General features: G+C 46.0%; 1 protein-coding gene across 1 annotated transcript in view; it reads right to left on the bottom strand.

Moving 5' to 3' along the window:
- Positions 1-5,349: 5,349 nt before the first annotated feature.
- The window catches only part of KIF26B (kinesin family member 26B), a 516,667-nt gene continuing 507,199 nt past the window's right edge, over positions 5,350-14,817 (bottom strand). The window contains exon 15 of the mRNA XM_040263613.1: positions 5,350-12,417. Coding sequence (XP_040119547.1) covers positions 12,269-12,417 — 149 coding nt within the window. The 3' untranslated portion in view covers positions 5,350-12,268. The remainder of the gene's footprint in view (positions 12,418-14,817) is intronic.

Genomic DNA, 14,817 nt, shown 5'->3' with positions numbered 1-14,817 from the left:
TAGTAATATTAGATTGAAGGCATGTGGTCGACTTGAGAAACAAACCGAACCATCCTTGGTGGGGGGAGGGGATTGTACCTGCATCCAGCAGGGCGTTTGGATCGAGGCCTTGGGTCTGGGGTTCCACTTGATCCTGTGTCCCCATCGTTCAGGGAAGCGCTGGCAGCTTTGCCGCCTGGAGCAGCTGCCTGTGCCCCTCGAACGGGGTTCTCGGAGTGACTGAGGACGGGGAGCAGGCAGGGTCTCAGGATGCTATGAACCTGGGACAAAAGAAAAGTTACACGTGCAGCAGAATCCCACCACCTGGGCCTTCATCAGTCATCCCACCTGGGAGCGGGGTTTGGGGAGTGGGGGCCAGACAGCCCATCTACATCCAACAGGAGGAGGCCCCTGAGGGTTATAAACGAATGGACCAGTGCTGAATGAGGCCACTGGATGACAGGCCCAGCCGGTGGGAGAAGTGAAAGCATGTCTGAAAGGTCTTTGTTCTAATTATTAAATGCCTGGCGCTCCAGTAGCTTACCTCCGATGAGCATTAGCAGATTCTGACATCCTTCTGCATACAGTGTCTCCTTTCATTGTCAGAACCAGCTCGAGGGACCTCGGCCGCACATTCACTTCTACACAGACTAGGAATCTGAACCCAAAGATCTCCCTTGACCCCCTTAAAGTTGAGTGCAGAATGCCATTCTCAAACTAGCACCCAGGTTTGTGACTTCTTGGCTTCTCAGGGAAGTGTTCCCCACACGTGTATATTTATAATGTATATAAAAGTTCCTTTCTGAGAGCAATGACCCAAACCTTCTGTGTGCTAACACTTGTGTGCCCAGCACTGTGCTAGACACTATGGGTCATAGAAAGATCTGCGCTTGGAAAAGTTGAAAACCTGCCACCCACAACATGCCAGTTTAGCATGAGGGTTATTTTGAACTAAAGGCACTTGAAAAACCACAGATGTAAGAAGTATGTTCTGATCGCCCCCTTTTCTTCCTGAAAACAGGAGATCTAACTCCCCTATGAAAGATGCTCTCCCAGTACCGAGGAGAAGAAAAACGTTCTTATCATCAGGGATGGGGAGTCAAGGTTGAGAGAACAGTGCACGTACAGCCTTGTTAAAATAACTCATCTTCCTTTAGCCTCCCCACATATTTTAGTTCCGTTTTCACAGCTGCCTCTCTTCAGCTGAGTTTAAAAGCATTTAGGCTTTGCCACTTCTTTGGATCTTCATTTTTTTTTTTTTTTAATGAAAGCTCTCATGGCACATCAAGCTTATACTAAATAAATATGTATGTGTTTCTTCTGTAAATCTGTCTTGTGTCAATTTAATTCTAAGGAACAGCAGAAGATCTAAGAAGGTTGGAGTTAAGTTTTGTCTCTGCTACACCTCCAGAGCCTAATACAGAGACAGATATATTTTTCTTCCATTAGATACAAAGGAATGTATAAGGACTTGTTGCATCTTAGAGCAAGAACTCATCCCACTTTGGAACTCCTTGATATATATTTGTGGGGTGAACAAGTAATTGAGTCAATGAAATAGGAATTTAGAGAGGAAGAGATGACTGTAAATGGGGCCATGGGAGGAGGCCTTTAAATTGTTCAGGTCACTCTCCATGTGTATAAAATGCCTTGTAATGTTGGTTTAAAACATGGCCACTCTCTGTGTATAAAACACCTTGTAATCTTGGATTCCTCTTGGGAGGAATCACTTCTAGGGATTTATCCCAAGAGACTTGCCAGAGATGTAAAAAAGAGACTTATGTTCAATATGTTTATTGTAATGTAATTTATACCAAAAAAGTGGAAACAATTTTAAGGTCCAATAGCAAGGAACTGTAGTACCGAAATGATGGTCAATCCACCCGATGGAATATTCAGGAGCCATTAAACATTAGTTGTAAGAACACATGTTCTTGACTGGGGAAATAAATGTGCATCGTAGGATTATTAGCGGTAGTAGTGTTAGTCGCTCGGTTGTGTCTCTTTGCGACCTCATGGACTGTAGCCCACTAAGTTCCTCTGTCCATGGATTCTCCAGACAAGTATACTGGAGGGGATTGCCATTCCCTTCTCCAGAGGATCTTCCTGGCCCAGGGATTGAACCTAGGTCTTCTGCATCACAGGCAGCTTCTTTACTGTTTGAGCTACAGGGTAAGATTATTAAGGGGGAGGAAAGCAAATTTTGAAAAAGGGTTAAGTCTATGATTAGCCAGTATTTGTACAGGTGTTTTTGTATGTCTATTATCACAGTGGTTCTCTGAAGTGAGATTAAAGATAATTTTTATTTTCTATTTCTAGCTTTTCAAAATCCTAGTTTGTTTTTTTTTTTTAAGCCTTTTTCTTGCTGGCTCTTCAGGGAACTTGGGGTTTGTGGATGGAGCTCTGTGGTTTGGTGGAAAGCCTTTGAGTTTTTCTTCCAAGCACACACAAGACAATGTAACATACACATCTGGACTTGGGACTGCTATGGAAGGAAGGTGTCCAAGGATGGGTAGATCAAGGGCAATTTAACAATTACAAACAAAATAATAAGCAGGAGAGAGAGAGTTAAGTCACTCAGTCATGTCAGATTCTTTGTGACCCCATGAACTATAGCCTTCCAGGCTTCTCCATCCATGGAAATTCCCAGGCAAGAATACTGGACTGGGTTGCCATTTCCTTCTCCAGGGGATCTTCCTGACCCAGGTATCGAACCTGGGTCTGTGGCACTGCAGGCAGACTCTTTACCATCTGAGCCACCAGGGAAGCAACTCAAAAAATAAGTGGATTACCCAGCACACAGGTGGACCGGGAGCTCCCAGAGCAACTTCCTCAGGTGACCTCCAGGTCATTTCCCCAGATAGAGAGGCCATGTTGGCTTGGGGGGACAATCGACCCCTCACTCCTAAACCCCTCAGCTTCCTGGATTCTTTTCAGACTCTTGGTAAGTGCAGGGAGAAGGCTTCCAAACAAGGGCTAGAGGACTCAGCTGAGCAGCCCTGGGGATGACAAGCCTCAGCAGACAGGTTTAGGGCTGGGCCAGCCTGGGACCCCAGGGAGAGTGAACTTCCATAGCAGAAATAAGGTGACTTGCAGAGTGATCCATACTTTTCTTCTCTCCCTCCTTGCCCCCTCCTTGTCCTCCCAATCTTGGGCCCAAGAAGATTCTTTTGGAGGTGAGGTCTGGCCCCAGGTTCCAAGTAGATGAAAAGGGGCACGTGGAGGGGGCTGGGAGGAGACACCATCAGCCTACCTTGAGGGGAACTGTGTTTCCCTGTCTATAATGGGGTTTCTGTTTGCCAGCTGGTGTTGCCAACTTACTGAGCTCTTGGAGGCTGGAGTCTGTTTTGTTTTCAGCCCCAGCAGTGTCTGAGACAAAGCAAGCCCTCACTGAAGATTTGTTCCATGGTAACTTTGTAAATGGTGAGAAGGCATCCATGTGCTTGAATGCTACTCTTCTATCTCTAGGAGGCCCAAAGACCAAGGCTGCTCAGTGGTGGGGAAATCAGGGCTGTGTGTCTGGTAAGCAAGGGCTCCAGTTTGCCTGGCGCGGGCCTGGTACAGATTGTAATTACAGACTTCATGCCCAAAGAGGCGTTTGCAGACCTTCAGTTCTTTTGTTAAAGAAGTCTAACATTGCTACACACTTCTGCCCAGGATTTTTCTGTCCCCTCTTCTTCCAAAGGTGATCCTTTCACTCATTCACTCATGCATCCAATTAGTATTGTTTGAGTACCACATTCGAGATGCTGTTCTAGACCCTGGGGATATAGAAGAACAAGAGACAGCCATTGGTGCTGGGAGCACTGGCCGCTGACAGGCCAACGTGTTTACATTCAAGTGCTCTGTATGTTTATAAAGGTTTTCTGGAAACAAAACCTTCAACTGGAAGATCAGACATTGAAGTGGGCCCTAAGTGAGACAGGGCAGCATTTTCTCCACGCAGATGTAGTAATGGCCTGGTCTGCTGCTGCTGGAAGGCGGTGTCACCTTGCTTTGGTTTTTATGTCCTTCCAGTCCCCATGTCTGCAGGAGTGTGCCATGGCCCCATGATAGAGTCATTCTGTCCTCCCTGAGACCAAAAGACAGGGTGGAAAGGACGAAAAATATAACAGTTATGTTAATAACAATTTGGAGAGCTTAATGGTTTAGGAGACAAACCCACGTAAGATCATGGGTTTCCCTGGTAGCTCAGTGGTAAAGAATTCACCTGCCAGTGCAGGAGATGGCAGGTTCAATCTCTGGGTTTTGGGAAGACCCCCTGAAGTAGGAAATGGCAACCCATTCTAGTATCCTTGCCTGGGAAATCCCACGGACCGAGGAGCCTGCCGGGCTACAGTCCATGGGGTCATGAAAGAGTTGGACATGACTTAGAGACTAAACAACAAATAAGATCACATATTTGGTAGTCCTCCCTTGAGGGAAGAACGAGGGGTTAGAAGCAGTTCTAGGTGCTGTCTTTATCGTCTCTCCACTCCCAGGGGATGGCCAGGGCGAGGTATCCCCTCCACCAGTTCTTCTATTGAAGACATTTTGTCTAGAAAACCCTTATGGCTCCTGGCTTCTTAAGAACTTGTGACTTCTGCTACAGTGGCCCAAAGTGAGCCCACAAAGGTCCAGTGTAGGATGTGGAGACAAGAGGAGCAGGTGGATGGGAGCTGCGTGTGTCCAGGCTGGCTCGGTAAAGCAGGAGACATGGATTCAGAGCACACCATGCCAGGAAAAATGAGTGTGCTTTGCTAGGAGTGGCTGCTGCCCTCTCTCTCAGACTGCAGAGCACTCACTCATTGGATGGAGGGGTTACCACCATCGAGAAGTGTCTCATGCTGCCCAGGGGAATACCTTCAGTGGAAGGCACCAGACTGTTCTTGAGGATGGGGGACACCTAGGAGGCCTTCTTCCAGTTTCTGACCTGTTCCTGCTTTCTTACCTGAGTATACCTAGTTACAGGTGAGACCAGCACAGTTGTGACAAGGGGCTGTGTGTCCAGGCCCAAGCAGTCTTCATGACTGTCAAGGCCTCTATTCTGTATCAGCCCCAGAGGCACTGGCCTGAGAAGGAGTCCATAGGCCAACAAAGCCATCACCACATCAACACCTAACTTCTTGACACGTTTCATGTGCGATCACTAACCTGCGGACTTTCAGGGATGCAGGACTCAGCCCCACATCCACCTACCCCTGCCTGAGCTTCTGAACTTGTTGGGGGCCAGCCCCACAATGGGAGGAGACAGGCTTCATCCTAGGAAGGCCCTGGGGCATGGGAGGAAGTCCTCAGCCAAGGTGTTGCTCTTGTGAGCAGCCCTTGCCCCGACCTTGAATTGTTCCCTCCTCTTTTCAGAAGGATAAACTGGAGAGAGGAATTCATGACTCTGAGTAGGAGAAAAGTGAACATTTAATGCCACCATAGGTTGATTCTTTTTAAACACCAGATTCTTTTTCGACAACATTTTACACCTCATATGCCACAAAAAGTCAGAGATCGTAGCCAGCAAACAATGTCGCACACTGGAAATGGCACACAGCTTAGTGAAATCATGTCACCAGTTTTTGAGAACTATAACTTTCATTTCCAGACTGTTCTCCAGGTAGCCTGCTCACATTTTATTAAGATCAAGCCAACAGTTAACTCTTTTATCGCTATGTGAAGGCCCACACACAAAACCAGCCTGTTTGCAAATAGGCTGCTGGGACCTACCCAAGTACAGAATAGTTGAATTTCTGACTTTTAACAAATTTTATTAAAAGTTTTTAACAGCAAACACTTGTAAGCTAAGAACTTCATTTTTAAAATGGCACCAATCTTTTATCCAAATAGTGAATTTAACACAATGACATTAAATACCACCATTGAATTTAAAAAAAGATTTTATGAATTCACTGTTTCTGACACAATAAATGCACTTGGGCAGGTCTTATCTCCAATTTTCAAGTTGGCCCATTTCTACAGATTAGCATATTTATATACACATACATACATGACTAGAGCTGAAGGAACCACAAAGATCATTTAGCACACTGTCTTCATTTTACAGATTAGAAAACTGTGTTCCAGAATAGTTGGGTAATATATCCAAGGCCATAGGACTATGGTCAAAACTGGAGCTCGAACCCAGGTTTTCTGTCCTATGTTCTTCCACCATGTCACATACCTTCTGTACACATGCATCCGTATACGCCCCCGTGCACACACACACGTCAGTCCCTCGGTGTGGTGGGTGTCCACATATCACACACCTGGTACAACAGCACCTTGTGGGCAGAGTCCAAGATGCTGGACTCAGATCCTGGTTCTGCTATAAAACTACTCTGTGAACTTGGGCCAGTCTTTAGCTATTGACTTCAGTTTCTTCATCTAAAATGATTATCCCCAGCTCCAATACAGAGCTTTCATCTCTTCAAAGCACTTCCCATACCTTTCTCTTTACACTATCCCAGAAGGGCAGCTAATATAACCCCCGATCTTCCATCGGCGAGCCACAGGCCCAGCAAAGTGAAGCGACTTGCCCAAGGTTGCATAGCGAGTGAGGAAACCAGACCGCTTCCTTACCCCAAGCTCAAGGCTTTTTCTCCTAGGTTTAGCTGCCTCTCAAATGAGACTACTGACCCCCCGGCCCCTCCCAGCTTCTCGGGGATCCAGGGAGGGGACAAGATGCCTTAAGTATTATGGGTTTTAAGACTCACTAAAGTGCTTTGGTTTCTCCAGAAAAGAACATGTACTATATATATATATGTATGTATATATATCTCCAAGGTAAGGAATTACAGGTTCCTTTTCCAAACCCCCTTTAGGAACACCGGGGGTGCTGGGGTTTCTCAGGGAAATGTTGGAACCTAATACTGTCTGCACTTTTCAGAAATTTAGTGTGGGACCAGCAGGAAGAGGCTGGATCCTCTCTCACTAAGGCCTGTGGAGGCTGCTTTCCAAGTCCATTATCATCAAGTTCAAAAGGAAAGGATCTTTTCCCTTTCAGCTACTTACTTACTATAGAAACAAACTACATTTTGAACTAAGTCCTGTACTTCGAGGATTGGACCCTAGTCCCTGTTCTCCTGATTGATTTCTCTTTCCTTTCTGGTACCTGTGTCTCTGTTAATGGAGCTTTCTAGAGTGAGGCGAACAAACAGCCATAGGCAGATCCACCAAACTTACACTTTGATGCATAGCACTTGGATCGCATTTCTAACCATGATGTATAAATAATATAAAACACAAGCAATGCTACAAAACAACAGCCCGAGTTTACAAATAAATTATAACTTCTTCATAAAGTAAATATGACAATGTGGGGTATTGGTGAGCAGTATGGGGATTAAAAGAGTGAGCCTCTTTCATTTTGAAGGTAATTTCTCTATATAAAATAGATGTGCCTGGGCCTGCACTTCAGGACTCACTCTAATACACATACAGACACTGGGAAATGCATTTAGAGAATATTAATTATATGCACTGAAGCCTTGATACCACCTCAAGCACCACTATGTCTCTGATATTATGACATAATCTCTGGTTCTGAGGGGGGCCACCAAAAAGCAGAATGTGTTTGTTTAGGGATGGGATAAGTAGCTTCTAAAATTGTGCAAAAAAGTTTTGTGTTTGTTTATTTTTTGAGAAGATGAGCCTCTCCTGGATTGGAATGATGCTTTAATATGGAAATGACAAACAGTTTGGAACAGGTATGTATTTTTTCAGGATGATTGTTAAGTGACACAATTTGTGAGATTTTACCCAGAAATGTTGACAGATCTTTGCTGGAGGAAGAGAAAGAGAGGTTAGAATCCAAAGGAACGCTATATTCTATCACCTTGTCCTCCCACTAGCCCCCCCCCCCCCCCAAAAAAAAACTTAGACCATTTGCTGGCAGTTGTCAGTGAGACTGAGTGTCAGTTTTGCTTCATTGGGCACAGAGGAAAGTGGGTGGCACAGAGGAAAGTGGGCTGCACTGGCCTCCTTAGGCAGTCATGCTTCAGTGTGGCAGTGCTGAAGAGCATCCTCTATGAGGGTAGATGGGCAGTACTGCCTGGGTGGGGCAGCAGGCAGGCCCCAGGACCAGTGCCAATGGATGGTTTATCCAGCATCAACTCGTCAAAAATGGGGCTTTCAACATGTTTCTTACAGGCATGGTTTCAGGGTTTAAAATACATTGCCTTTAAAAGTGAGGAAACCTTTTAATATGTGCTCTAAGAGTGGGGCTAATATTCCAGCAGGAAAAGCACAATGAGTAAATTCATCAATTCTTCTAGTTTCCATTTTGAAATTAACTCATCTTTAGTAATGTCTGTTACGGCCCAAACCCTTTATGGAATAGGGAATTTAGAAACATTCATCACATCGTTATTCGTGGTGGGAGCCTTGATTACACATCAGCAGTGGCCAATGACACAGACAACTGTGTGGAGAGAGAGCTTAACAAAAGCCCAGGCTCTTGCAAGCTCTACCTTCATCCCAAGAAACCCAGGTCAGACAGCTGCTTTTGAATAGTAACACCTGTGATAAAGGCTGACGGAGTAACCAAAATTCATGATCCAGCACCTGAAGCCCATAAACGGTCTTTTGCTCAAAATGAACAGGAATCCGAGAACTAGTATAAGATACATATGTATGTGTCAGACTATTTGAACCACAGCCGTGGATGGTTTCTGCGGCTACAATGAAGTCACTGCCACCTTCCAGGAACACAGACTTCAAGTTTAAGACTAATTTATGACAAATGGCCAAATTCCTGCCTGCTGAATTCCCCACTCTGGGCTGCATAGCATTTTATCACAGCTTTCTTCTCCCCCCAGTCTGGGATCTCTTGTATGAACCCCACCTGAGTCAACACAGGACTGACTTCTGCTTCCACATCTCAAGCTCCCCACCTTCAGAATAGCAACTGCAGAGAAAACAACAGACGGGGTGTTTCAATTTCAAGTCTGGAAGAGATGAAAGTTAGCGACAGCTTCCCCATGATGTAGAGGGGAATTCAAGGATGAGAAGATCAAAGGTTCCAGCTCTCAGGTGGGGCTTGAAAGCCCAGGATAAAGCAAACTCTCACTCTGTGGCAACATGAAACACCATCGTGAGATGCACTATGGATTTACTCCTAGGGAACAATGTCACTATTCCCCTTTTGGGCTCTGAGTTTTGTGCTAATGCTTCCACCTCACACTGAGCTGAACTTTGGAGAGGGAAGAGGATTTCAGACAAAGAATCAAGGCTTCTAAATGTTAATTTCAAGTAAATATTTTTCTGAGCCTTTCATTTGTGGATAATAAAATGGAATAATGGGTTCATTGACATTCTCTTTGCCTTCCTAGGTTATCTGTCATCAAAACCACAAGGGGACTTGGACCACTTCACATTTGGTCATTGAATGAAGTTGTTCTTCAGTTACTAGAACTGCTGCACGACAGCTGATCAGCTGTACAATCAACTGATAGAACCAGACACAATCACATGATAGCATAAAATTCATGATTTCCTCACAGAGTTCATCAATACTTGGTATGTTGTTTGTAGCTGACTTAGGTCAGAACAGAAAAAAAAAGAAGGAAAAAGTCAGAATGAACAACCTCCATGCCAAGTCGTTCATCCTGATCCATGGCCAACAGCAGCCTGTGAGAAGTTGAACAGTGTGGCATTTTAAGAGGCCAATCTGACTTGGCAAGAGAGCTCTTGGTTTTATTTAACCTTTTGCTATCTCACAAAGTTGTTACATATAAAGCAGGTTTAGGCAGGATGCAAACTGAAGGCCATTACCGCTAGGAAAGATTTCACTGATCGAGATTTGAAATTCCTGTAGATGTTTCTACATTCCAGGAAAGGCACAAGGGCCCCCTTGCTGGCCTGTTAAGGAACTCAGCTCAGTGAAGTAACCTGTGGGGAAGATACGGCCAGGGCAAAAGCGAAGGACACTGATTACTAATCAAATGTGTATGTTTCCAACAAATAGAAAGATACCTTTGACAGTCCTTCAATCAAAGGCTTTCCATGAAATGGTATATTTCAAGCCAGCAAACAAAGGGTTGCCGGGTGGAAAATCCAAACAAATTCAACAGGTTGACATCTCTTGGGGTCCAGCTATTTCCATTAGGCTGCTGTTTAACAAGTTCATTTCCGCAAGTGCAGAGACCAGAGCACACCCCAGCCCGAGAACCATGGGGCTGCTCTGCAGAATGGGGTTAGGGTTGGGGTGGCCTGCCTTTCCCAAGGTGACTTGTTAAACTGGAGGGGGAAACCATCCATTCTGGAGTAACATTTCACTATATTTTAGCCTGTGTTAGCTATCAGATGGAGCATAGCTTCTGTGTGCACGATGCCATAGGAGCAAGTTTGAATCGAACATAAAGCCAGACAGAAGCTGGCTCCTAGTCTAGGGGGTTGTCTGTGCCCTGTTCTGACCAGTAAAGGGCTGCACTGTGAAGCTCACAAGACTTTGGTTCCCACTTATTGGGTTCAGTGAGCTTTGCCAGTTGTTTAGCCAGCTATGCTGGGCTGCATGTGTACAAAGGAGCATTGACAAATGCAATTGTTCTTCTTCCTTGGGGAGCAGTTGGGGCTGAGGAGTCAGTTAGCCAGGACTGCCTCGCCTGGAAATAAATTCATGAAGTTATGCTGCATTTGAGGTCAAAAAGAACAATACTCTGGAAAATCCTGGGCACCTCTATCAATGGCCTGGCTAGAGAGGCCCGGGAGAAGGCCCTGACTGGAAGGTAGGTAAACACCCTGCTGTTGCACAGCTGTTATTAGATAATCCCTGGACCACTCCATGCTTTGGGTTTCCATCACTAAAATGGGTATACTAATCCCTAAGGGAATTGTGGCAGAGATGGACATCTCAATTTGAGAACAAAGTCCAAAGTTCCTGGAGTCAAGCCTTGTACACCCACATGCATGAAACCCTGGCCCCCATAGGTGTGTAATGTATGACAGGAAACCTTTCTCTGCCTTCAGGTGTCAAGTTTGAGCAGAGAGGCCTGGTTCTTTCTTGGTATGGAGGCTTTCGTTCAAAAGGACTGGAACTTCTTGCATTAAACAGCACCCTGGACAACAGAAAAGTTGTGTAACCCCGCCCCCCATCCTTCCTTGTTCTGGACCAATACTACTTCCATCTCTGAGCATCTACAAGTCCAAGAAGGTCTTCAGACTGGGAAAAATCCTCTGCTCGAATAAACTTGCAAAACTGGGGAACAAAAAATATGGCTCCGTTGAACTGGTTCAAGTGTTCTTTAGATCCAGAATCTTTGGAATAAAAATGAATATGAAAAATGGTGTTGAGGACCCCAGCTTCGTGGGTAAAAAGGAACCAGTCTTACGTGCCTCAGGACATGTAAAGAGTCGGATATGATTGAGTAACTGAACTGAACTGATGTGCCTCAGGACTTGGAGGGGAAACTATTCAGCACAAACATCCCACTCAAAGGGTAAGGAGGGCCAGGGTCATAGAGGCTCCTTTCCCCCTGAAGACACACCCATTTCTCTCAAGCTCACGTGCGCCTGCTCCATAATCGACCTCCAAGTCTGCCCTCTGACCCTGCCACTGGTGGGAGGTGGCAATGAGCATCACCTGTGGTTCCAACCATCCCTGGAAACACACTGGCTTGGGCCCAAAAGTCTCTAGCTTCTGTTTGAGTGGCCTTCCCAGCAGAACCATAGCAGACAGTTAACATTTATTCATATGCAATACTGATTAGGAAAGAGCTCTACAAACACAACTTACTTAGAAATAGCAAGTCAGAAATAGGCTAAAACACCAAGAGAAAACGAGCTGTAAATACATTGCAAAAATGTGTTCGATTTTTTTTTGTTGTTCATGTTGTTGTTCTCATCTTGACTAGCACCATCTGTACACAAGAAAGTATGAACATAAACGTTTGGATAATAACAAAGATTTGCAAGGCACTTAATCAGTCATTCGGGGAAACCTGTTGTTTTGTTTTAGCTTTCCACAACAATCCCACGACCGCTCTGGCCCTTTCTCACAAACCAGGAGAAGAGGGAGGTCTCTTTTGCCAGCAGTTCTTATGTACAAACAAGTTCTTCAAAGTTCCTCAAAGTGCTTTTTCAGTCTCACGGGGGCTTCCACGTCCCTTGGGCTTCCCATCATTCGCTCCTCTCCTGCGTGTCTGGTGTCTGCACCGTCCCTACAGAAAACAAAAGAAAAACTCGCCTTCCGCTCCACGCTCACTCCAGACTTGCCACCAACCTTCGTCCTCCTTCCGTGGTCTCTGAGCGGCGCCGGCACTAAGGGCCGGCCCAGCGCGGCTGCCTGAGGCTCGGGAGCGAGGGCCGGGCCGGGCGGCTCCCGTCAGCGGCGCCGGGAGGTGATGTCGAAGCAGGTGATCATCATGAGGTGCGCCTTGCAGAAGTTGACGCGGCTCTCCAGGCGCTCCGTCACGCACTCCAGCGCTTCCAGGTACTCCAGGGAATCCAGCTCCAGAACCTGCTCCAAGTCAACTGCAAAGAAGGAGAAGCCCGATGGGAACGCGCCGCCCGCGGGGAAGGGTGACCCAACGGCTCGGTCCCGAGGCTGCTGCGCCTGAGACCGGAGGTCTTAGCACCGCCGTGCCCTTGACCCTCTGCAGCTCTCAAATCGGGAACAGAACCCTTTGCTACTTGCAACTGTACTGGGGGCCCTCCATTCTAATGATAACACTAGATCCTGGATATTTAATTGAGGCTCTGTGTGTGTGCTAAGTTGCTTCAGTCCTATCCGACTCTTTGCTACCCCACCAGGCTTCTCTGTCCATGGAATTTTCCAGGGAAGAATACTGAAGTGGGTTGCCAGTTCCTTCTCCAGGGGATCTTCCCCATCCAGGGATCTAAACCTTGCGGTTCCTCAGTGGTAAAGAGCCCACCTGCAATGCAGGAGACTTTAGAGATGAGGGTTCAATCCCTGGGTCAGGAAGATCCCCTGGAGGTGGGCATGGCAACCCACTCCAGCATTCTTTCCTGGAGAAGCCCCATGGACAGAGGCGCCTAACAGGCTACTGTCCATAGGGGCACAAAGAGTTGAACAACTTAGCATGCACACACATGTTAATAACTAGATTCCTGGACTCACAGACACAGAGAACAGACTTGTATTTGCTAAGGGGCAGGGCAGTGAGGGAGCGAATTGGGAGTTCGGGATTAGCAGATGCAAAGTATTATATATAGGATGAATAAACAGCAAGATCATACTGTATAGCAAAGGGAATTCTATTCAATATCTTGTGATAAGCCATATGGAAAAAACATAAAAATGTATATATATATGTTATATAAATGTATATATATATATATGTGTGCATGCAACTGAATTATCTTGCTATACTGCAGAAATTAGCACCACATTGTAAATCAACTATACTTTGATGAAAAATAATTACAATTCTTTGCTCAGAAGACAATTAAGATTTAGGACCCAGATTCTGTCCCTAAAGTTCAGACCTGCACAGAGTTAAAAGTCTGTTTCCTTCAGTTCCTCAAGTGCAATTATCTGCGGCCACCTCTCCTGTGCCACTGGCTACTAGTTGGTCCTGTTGTGACTGGGTAGGGTGATGGGCTGCTGCAGAGTGTCCAGCGTGGGAGGACAGGTGTGGACAGCAGCCAGGGCAGTGGGGTGGCCCTGGAATCCAAGGCAGGAGGTCTGCCCTTGACTTCCAAGAAGGCCACACCTAACCTTTCCTGGCACAGGGTCCTTCAAAGTAACACGAGAGTCATCCCTAGCCTGCCTACTTTCCTAACTAGAGTTGCTATGGAGAGTAGAAGCAAAAAGAAACGATGAATGTGAATGTGGTTTGAGAACTGCAACGAGCTATCAGAAAATCTGGGGTGGAAATCAGGGCTGACTGCTTTTGCAGGGGAGCTAACAGAGCTCAGAGAAGGGATGTCCTGTTCAGGGTTACATAGTTAATAAGGACGGGAGCTCGGAATAAGGTGGAGGCTCCTGAACACCAGTCTAAAACAAACAAAAAAAACACTCCCCATACCATATCCACATCAGACTATGTTACTGGATCACCTTGAAGGTGGCATCAGAATTAGGAAATTTGAAAAAAAAATGGATCCCAGCACATATATTTCTAAGCCAGTTCAGTTCCGGTCAGTCGCTCAGTCGTGTCTGACTCTTTGCGACCCCATGAATCGCAGCACGCCAGGCCTCCCTGCCCATCACCATCTCCCGGAGTTCACTCAGACTCACATCCATCGCGTCAGTGATGCCATCCAGCCATCTCATCCTCTATCGTCCCCTTTTCCTCCTGCCCCCAATCCCTCCCAGCATCAGAGTCTTTTCCAATGAGTCAACTCTTCGCATGAAGTGGCCAAAGTACTGGAGTTTCAGCTTTAGCATCAGTCCTTCCAAAGAACACCCAGGCCTGATCTCCTTTAGAATGGATTGGTTGGATCTCCTTGCAGTCCAAGGGACTCGCAAGAGTCTTCTCCAACACCACAGTTCCAAAGCATCAATTCTTCGGCGCTCAGCCTTCTTCACAGTCCAACTCTCACATCCATACGTGACCATTGGAAAAACCATAGCCTTGACTAGACAGACCTTTGTTGGCAAAGTAATGTCTCTGCTTTTCAATATGCTACCTAGGTTGGTCATAACTTTCCTTCCAAGGAGTAAGCGTCTTTTAATTTCAGGGCTGCAGTCACCATCTGCAGTGATTTTGGAGCCCCCCAAAATAAAGTCTGACACTGTTTCCACTGTTTCCCCATCTATTTCCCACGAAGTGATGGGACCAGATGCCATGATCTTTGTTTTCTGAATGTTGAGCTTTAAGCCAACTTTTTCACTCTCCTCTTTCACTTTCATCAGGAGGCTTTTTAGTTCCTCTTCACTTTCTGCCATAAGGTTGGTGTCATCTGCAT

The sequence above is a fragment of the Oryx dammah genome, unplaced genomic scaffold (assembly GCF_014754425.2).
Source record: "Oryx dammah isolate SB20612 unplaced genomic scaffold, SCBI_Odam_1.1 HiC_scaffold_21, whole genome shotgun sequence".
Taxonomy (NCBI): Eukaryota; Metazoa; Chordata; class Mammalia; order Artiodactyla; family Bovidae; genus Oryx; species Oryx dammah.
This window is presented reverse-complemented; position numbering and strand designations above follow the sequence as displayed.